Below are 7829 nucleotides of genomic sequence, written 5' to 3' on the forward strand. Positions count from 1 at the left end.
CTTTATATTAATACATTACCCTATTTTATACAATTTCTAGTGTTGCGATTAATATAAAATGGAGGGAGTATCTTATATGGACATGCATTAAAGCTAGGATATAAAACTAAGGCTCCGTTCTTTAGAGCTGCTCTGCTCTGCTGAGCCCTGTCTTGCTCTGCTCTGCTCTGGTCAAATCAAATATGCTCTGCTCAAAAGGAATTTGTTCTACTCTGCTCTATTTTTAAATAATAATTAATAATAACAATAATAATAATTAATATTGTATTGATGATAATAATTTATTATTTTGAATAATTATAATAATTATTAATATTAAAAATAATTTTAATAATTATTAATATTATAATAATTCATATTTATTAATCATAATAATAATTAATAATAATAGTTATCGTTATTAATATTAAATAATTCAAACTATTAAGAATTAATATTTAATAATATTATTAATTAATAATTTCTAACAATTATAACAATTCTTTCAAATAAATAAATAATAATAATAACAATTAATAACAATTTCTTTTATAAACATTTGGTATTATAATCACAATGTGTAGAAATATTATACGTATGTGGTTATTGATTGTAAGTTTATTGAGTTGAATAATTTTTCAAATCTTCCCATACAATTTAAGAATTAAAAAAAAGAGGTTGTTTCCAAGTAGTACTTTGTATATCATTATTATTTTTAGGGTTAAAAATATATGATTAAGACAAATTTATAAGTAAAATCATTATTACTCATTAAATCATTTTATTTTAAAATTTTTGTGAAATAAATATAAGTAAACCGTTGTCTTTTATCTTTCTACTATTAACATATGTTAAATATTGTTTACATATATTTATTTTTTCACTCACCTAAATCAATGGTATATGCACTTAGTAATAGTAATAGTAATAGTAATAATGATAATAACAACAACAACAACAGCAGCAGCAACAACAACAACAACAATATTAATAATAATGTTGAAATCTGCTCGGCTTGGCTCGAATCGGCTCGGCTCGGTCTGCTCTGCTGAAATTTAATCTGCTCTGCTCTGCTCTGCTGACCCCTGCTCTGCTCTGTCCAGAAGCTCAAAAGAACAGGGCCTAAATTACAAGTTATGACAGGCTTCATATTATATTATTTCCTTTTCCCTTCTTCGTATACCGTGAAAAGAGAAATTCCTAAATAAAAACAATTTTCAAACATATACTACATCCGGTCCAAATTATTCGCAACTTTGAGGTATTATTTGTGAGATATAAAAAAAACCAAAGTTACGAGTAATTTGGACCAGAGGTAGTATAAGTGATTTTTTTTATTCATCATCACCATAAACACATTATGTCTAAAACATTAAAGTAAAAATCATTTTATTCTAATCAACTTCTATCAGTAGAAATTTAGTGATACATTTAGTACAGTGTTACAAACAAGTGGGGCCCATACGCCGAAGCTTGTTGCCGCAAAGTTGAAATGGGTAGTGCTACTCTAAGTTTTTAAATTTAAAAGGTAGTTTTTTGATAAAAAAAATTAGCGAGTAGTTGTTCACAATTACCCCTATCAAGCATGTAGTTCCTAACAATTTTTCCTTTTTATAATCAGTAAATATACATACATTTTTTATTTTGAACGGAAATATGTCGACATTTTATATTGTTAATGGAGTTTGCAACAGTTTCTAGGTATATTAGGCAAGTTTAGAGTACTATAAAGATATAATTTTTTTTAATTTTTTTTTTTACTTTCATATTTCTACTTACAAAAAATGTTATAAATAAAAAATATTGGATGAAAATAATTTTGTTTTTATTTTGAAGAAGATTATTATTCTCTAATTATTGATAAGTTGAGAATAAATTAGTTACAATAAAATGTATATATATACAAGTGAATTTGATTGAATTGGTTGATTTAGTATTAATAGCTAATCTTAAAGGGCCATTAAAAAAATTGAATTATATAATTTATTGTAGAGTTTACAATCGAGTTAATAAAATTATATGACATAGAATTATAAAATTGAGTTTACGAGAATGAGTAATTATAACTTTGGTGGATCTAATAATTTGAGAAGGATTTAAAATTAATTGATAAGTGTTAGATTTCGGGAAAACTCCTTAGCCTGGAGTGTGTACCATTGAATAATATATATAGGTGTTTACAAGGGTCATAATCCTATTATGATAAGGATACGAAGTATATCAAAAATATATACAATATTATCATAATCTGTGACAAATATTATTGTAAATATAATATCTATCACACCCCCGCAGTCGTAGCGGAAGGAGGTCGTACGCTAAGACTGGACCTGAATTCCAGAAATAATTCTCGAGGTAGGCCTTTGGTGAAAATATCCGCAAACTGATACCGAGTAGGAACATGTAGTACTCGAACTTGCCCCAACGCAACCTTTTCTCGAACAAAATGAATATCCATCTCCACATGTTTGGTGCGTTGGTGTTTTACCGGGTTGTCGGAAAGGTAGATAGCGCTGACATTATTACAATAAACAATAGTAGCCTGCCGTAGAGGACAATGTAACTCAAGTAATAGATTCCGAAGCCAACATGCCTCAGAAACAACGTTTGTGACACCTCGATATTCTGCTTCTGCACTCGACTTAGATAATGTATGCTGACGCTTAGATGACCAAGAAACGAGGTTGTCCCCAAGAAAACAACAGTAGCCCGAAGTGGAACGCCGGGTATCGGGACAACCTCCCCAGTCAGCGTCAGTGTAAGTGATCAAGCGATGAGAAGCAGTAGGATATAAATGTAAACCGTGATCAATGGTACCCTGAACATAACGCAAAATGCGTTTCAGTGCCTCATAATGAGGTTCCCGGGGATCATGCATAAATAGACACACCTGCTGTACCACATAAGAAATATGTGGCCTGGTGAAAGTGAGATACTGAAGAGCACCTGCTAGACTGCGATACAAAGTAGGATCCCGAAAAGGTGGTCCTGCATCTGCACTAAGCTTGGACTTTGTGTCTATTGGAGTTGATGCGGGTTTACATGAGCTCATACCTGCACGCTCTAAGATCTCCTGTGCATACTTTTCCTGCGAAAGTAGCAAATAAGAGGGTTTACGGGTTACCGCAATCCCTAAGAAATAACTCAGAGGGCCCAAATCAGTCATAGGAAACTCATTTTGTAACTGAGAAATAATTCCTACACGCAACCTGCCAGATGAGGTAGCTAAAATAATGTCATCAACATATAGAAGCAAATATGCCATATCATCACCCTGCCGGAAAGTAAAAAGAGAAGTATCGCTCATGGCAATGACAAATCCCAATTTAATCAGAAAATTTTCAAACCGTTGGTACCAAGCTCTGGGAGCTTGTTTCAAACCATATAAAGCCTTTTTCAATCTGCAAACATGAGAGGGGGCTCTCCGACCGACAAAACCCGGAGGTTGATGCATATAAACTGTTTCCTGCAAATCACCATGTAAAAAGGCATTTTTGACATCTAGTTGATGTATCGACCACTTTTTAGCCAAGGCTAAACTGAGAATAGTGCGAATAGTAGCCAGTTTTACTACCGGACTGAAGGTCTCATCACAGTCCACACCAATTTCCTGCGACCTGCCATCACATACAAGACGAGCTTTGTGCCTTTTAAGGTCACCATTAGACTTGTATTTATGTTTAAATAACCACATACAATTAACAACATTCACCCCCGTAGGCTTAGGAACCAACTCCCATGTCCCTATTTTAATTAAAGCACTATACTCATCGTTCATCGCCGCATTCCAGTTATGGTCATTTAAAGCTTGTTTATAAGATTTTGAAAGGGGAGATTTTTGAGGAGTAGGACCCGAATTAGGAACGGTAAGATTGCAATATTTCGGATTTGGCTTATAAATGCCCCTTTGACTGCGTGTGACGTGAGGGGAGGGTGGCGGTGGTCTGGTTGGCTGGATCGGAGGGATGCCACGGAGGGGAGGGGGACTGTAGGTGGCAGGCGGGGTGCTGACCGGGTGCGGCAGAGGTGACCGTGGACTGGTTGCGGCAGCAGGTGACCCGCAATGGACCTGTGGAGTACTCTGCCTTGGGGAATTAGTTTGTGATGTAGGTGGGCTTGGAGGTGGGGTGGGCTGTGGGCTTGCTGCAGTTGGGCCTATAGTGGGTGGGATGTGGCAGCGAGCTTGGGCTTGCCGTAGGAAGGCATGTGTGAGCAGTGGTGAGGACTCGGTTTCTCCTAAAAAATTATAATCCTTTAGACTGAATTTTTCCAAATTTTGGTATGGAAAAGTGGACTCATCAAAGGTGACATGTCTAGATATAATGATTTTATTTGTGGAGATATCGAGGCATCTAAAACCACGGTTATTAGGGGGATAACCCAAAAAAATACAAGGAGTGGACCGAGGAGCAAGCTTATGAGGAGCGGTGGAGGAAAGATTTGGGAAACATAAGCAACCAAAGACACGGATGTGGGAATAAGATGGTATGACTCCAAATAATGCTTGAGCCGGAGTAATATTTTTGAGGACCTTAGTCGGTAAAATATTAAGAAGATAAGTGGCGGTCTCAAGAGCATAAATCCAATAGGATGGGGGTAAGGAGGCATGAAAAAGCAAAGTGCGCTTAATATTATTTAAGGTGCGGATCATTCTCTCGGCTTTACCATTTTGGGAAGAGGTGTGAGGACATGAGAATCGAAACACCATGCCATTATCTAAGCAAAGCTTTTTGAAAGGGTCATTATCGAATTCACGACCATGGTCACTTTGGAAAGATTTAATTGACCTTTCAAATTGAGTATGAACATATTGTCTAAAATTCAAGAGAGTTTGAAAAGCTTGAGATTTATAAACAAGAGGAATGGTCCATACATAATGGGTGAAATCATCAAGTAGTACTAGATAGTATTTGTGACCATTAATACTACGAATTGGAGAAGTCCAAAGGTCAGCATGAATAATGTCAAAAGCACACAAAGTATTACTATTAGAAGAATAAAACGGAAGTCTAGTATGTTTCCCAATTTGACAAGAATTGCAAAAATTGGAGTCAAGCTCCTCATTACAATCAATAAAATTATTATTCCTAAGAAAGCTTAAAGACTGTGCTCCAGGGTGTCCTAAGCGGTCGTGCCAAGTGTGAGGAGACACGGTGGAAAGAGAGGTGGCAAGGCATGATGTTGATGAAGAGTGGTTGGTGAATGGATAAAGGTCCCCAAAGCTATTACATCTCGTGATTATTTTCCCCGTGCGTAGATCCTTCACAGAAAAACCGTTTGGGTCAAATTCTATAGACACAGAATTATCATTGGTAAATTTACGGACTGAAATTAAGTTCTTAATAATTTGAGGGGCAAAGAGAACATCACGAAGTTCTAACTTATTTTGGGGAAGGGTAGAATGACCATAACCTATTACTGGAATACGATGACCATTGCCAACTAAAATATGATTATTAGTGCTTAAATTAAACAAGGGCAAGAGATTACCGGAATTATTTGTCATGTGAGATGATGCGCCCGAGTCCATGTACCATCCATCATCCGGATTAGCCAACGTCATGGTGGAAAAAGAATTCCCGAGCTCAGTTGGAGTCATGAGCGGTCCATAACTTGGTGGGGCTGCCATATAGGCTTGTTGTTGGGCCGGTGAAGTAGGAGCAGGCTGTCCTCTTGATTGGGCTTGCGGATAAGGGTAAGGTGGCCTTACCCAAGTTTGTGAAGTAGGCCCTTGAGGCCAATAAGAGCCAAATATTGGCTGTTGCCAGATGGGCCGGCCCATTGTGGCTGACCAGGCCACTGACTTTGGCCTTGAGGAGGCCCTTATGGAGAGTTTTGTTGTTGCATACTCGTGGACTTGGCTGGGAATTGGCCTTTCCCCCTACCACGCCCCTTTCCCCCTTTGCCACCTTTGCCGTTGGATGTGCCACGGCCAGAAGGTTAGCCGCCATTACCGGAGCCGCGCCCTTGGGACGACTGCTGCTGTTGCGGGGTGTTTGAGGTGGTGGCTTCACCTTGAGCAATAAAGGATTGTGCCTAGGTCGTGGAGTCGTTCGTCCTGCGAGTTTACTCGAGCAACAAACGAGACCTGGTTGTCTCAAAGGTGGGGAGGGGTTCGGTTTGTTGTATCATAGCGGCGACGGTGTCAAAGTCGGTGTTGACGAGTCCCGAGACAAGTCGGATAACCAGTTTCAGTTCGGAGACGGGTTGATCGACATTGGCGAGCTGATCCTTGAGGGTCTTCAATTGCCGACAGTAGGAAGAGATGTCTGGAAAATTGGAGAGATGCAAGGAGTTGAATTGGTTTTCAAGATATACAGCACGAGTATTTTTGTTATCTTGAAACAAAGCTTTGAGTTTATCCCAAATATCTTGTGCTGTGGCACCCCTGCAGAGGATTGTTTCAAGCAGATCCGAGGAGATCGTGCCGTAAATCCAGTTCTTTACCACCGAGTCAAGCCGCTTCCACAACGCATCGGAGATGTCCGTAGGCTTGGGTGTCTTGGGATCAATGTGATCCAAAACATTGAAAGCGTGAGCATGACATTCGAAAAGTTCAACCCAATTAGAGTATTGCACTTTTTCTTGATCAAGGAGGAGAGGGATGGCATTCTTGATGTTGTTAACACCAAGGGTGGGGTGAAATTCGTTAGAGGGAGGTGGCGGTGGCTGTTCACTATCCTTGGTCATGGTGACATTGAGTTAAAACAGAGAAGGCAGGGGTTGGAAAAAAAATGTGCGGAAGCTTGATGAAGGCAACGTCCCAAATAAAACAAAAAAACCAAAACTTTGGAGAAAAAAAATTTCGAGATCTAAAACCTAAGCTGTGATACCATGTTAGATTTTGGGAAAACTCCTTAGCCTGGAGTGTGTACCATTGAATAATATATATATATAGGGGTTTACAAGGGTCGTAATCCTATTATGATAAGGATACGAAGTATATAAAAAATATATACAATATTATCCTAATCTGTGACAAATATTATCGTAAATATAATATCTATCAATAAGTATTTTGGTATATAAAGTAGTGAGCACAAATATTTTATCCTTAAACCACTAGTCAAATTAATACTCTTGTAGACACCTAAAAATGTCTCCCCAAAACCAAACCCGATGATGAACAACCTTTCACCGCCACTATTGGTCGGGTTTAGTATTTAATCGTATTTTATTAAATTCATATTTTTGAACAGTCCATGGATTAGTCTTGATGTTTGGTAAAAGCATAGTTTTAATTTCAGCCCAAACTTATTAATTAATTTTTAGCCCAAGCCTTTTTTATTTTATTGTTTTATTATTTATTTTTGGCCCAAACCCTTTATTTATTTTAATTTAATTATTTTCTTATTTTAGCCCGAATAATAAAAAGTCAGAAAAGGCCTGAAATTATCAATCGGCACTTAAAATGCCGAAAGAAATTAGGGTTAAAAATGTATTTAGACGGAAAAAAAGGCTGGAATTTCCCGCGCCACGGCAGGTACCTACCGTGTCACGGGAGGTCTGCCGTGACACGGGACATTCCGTGTCTTTTCCGCGTAAACCCTTAACGCGTTTTTTTTATCCCATTTTCTGAAAATTTCCCGCGTCACACCAAAAATGTACCGTGTCACGGGAAAGTGTACCGTCTAACGGTGGAGCTTCCCGTGTCACGGTACAGTTTGACCATGTCACGGGATACTTTTTTAGGGTTTTTATCATTTTAGGGTTCCGTGTGCTCCCTCAGCACATTTTCCCTATAAATACCCCCTCATTTCTGATGAACGGGGCACCGAGTAATTCGATTATTTTATTTTCTCTCTTCTATGCTTTAGCCTAAACACTAGCCTACCCTTTTCTACTTCAAA

General features: G+C 37.9%; 1 protein-coding gene across 1 annotated transcript; it reads right to left on the bottom strand.

Annotated features, from left to right (window-relative positions):
• Window positions 1-6045: 6045 nt before the first annotated feature.
• On the bottom strand, window positions 6046-6669 carry LOC110725908. Its single transcript, XM_021905374.1, has one exon. The coding sequence runs from the start codon at window positions 6667-6669 to the stop codon at window positions 6046-6048; it is 624 nt and encodes a 207-aa protein (XP_021761066.1).
• Between the last annotated feature and the right edge of the window lie 1160 nt (window positions 6670-7829).

The sequence above is a fragment of the Chenopodium quinoa genome, unplaced genomic scaffold (genome assembly GCF_001683475.1).
Source record: "Chenopodium quinoa cultivar QQ74 unplaced genomic scaffold, ASM168347v1, whole genome shotgun sequence".
In the NCBI taxonomy this organism is placed as follows: domain Eukaryota; kingdom Viridiplantae; phylum Streptophyta; class Magnoliopsida; order Caryophyllales; family Amaranthaceae; genus Chenopodium; species Chenopodium quinoa.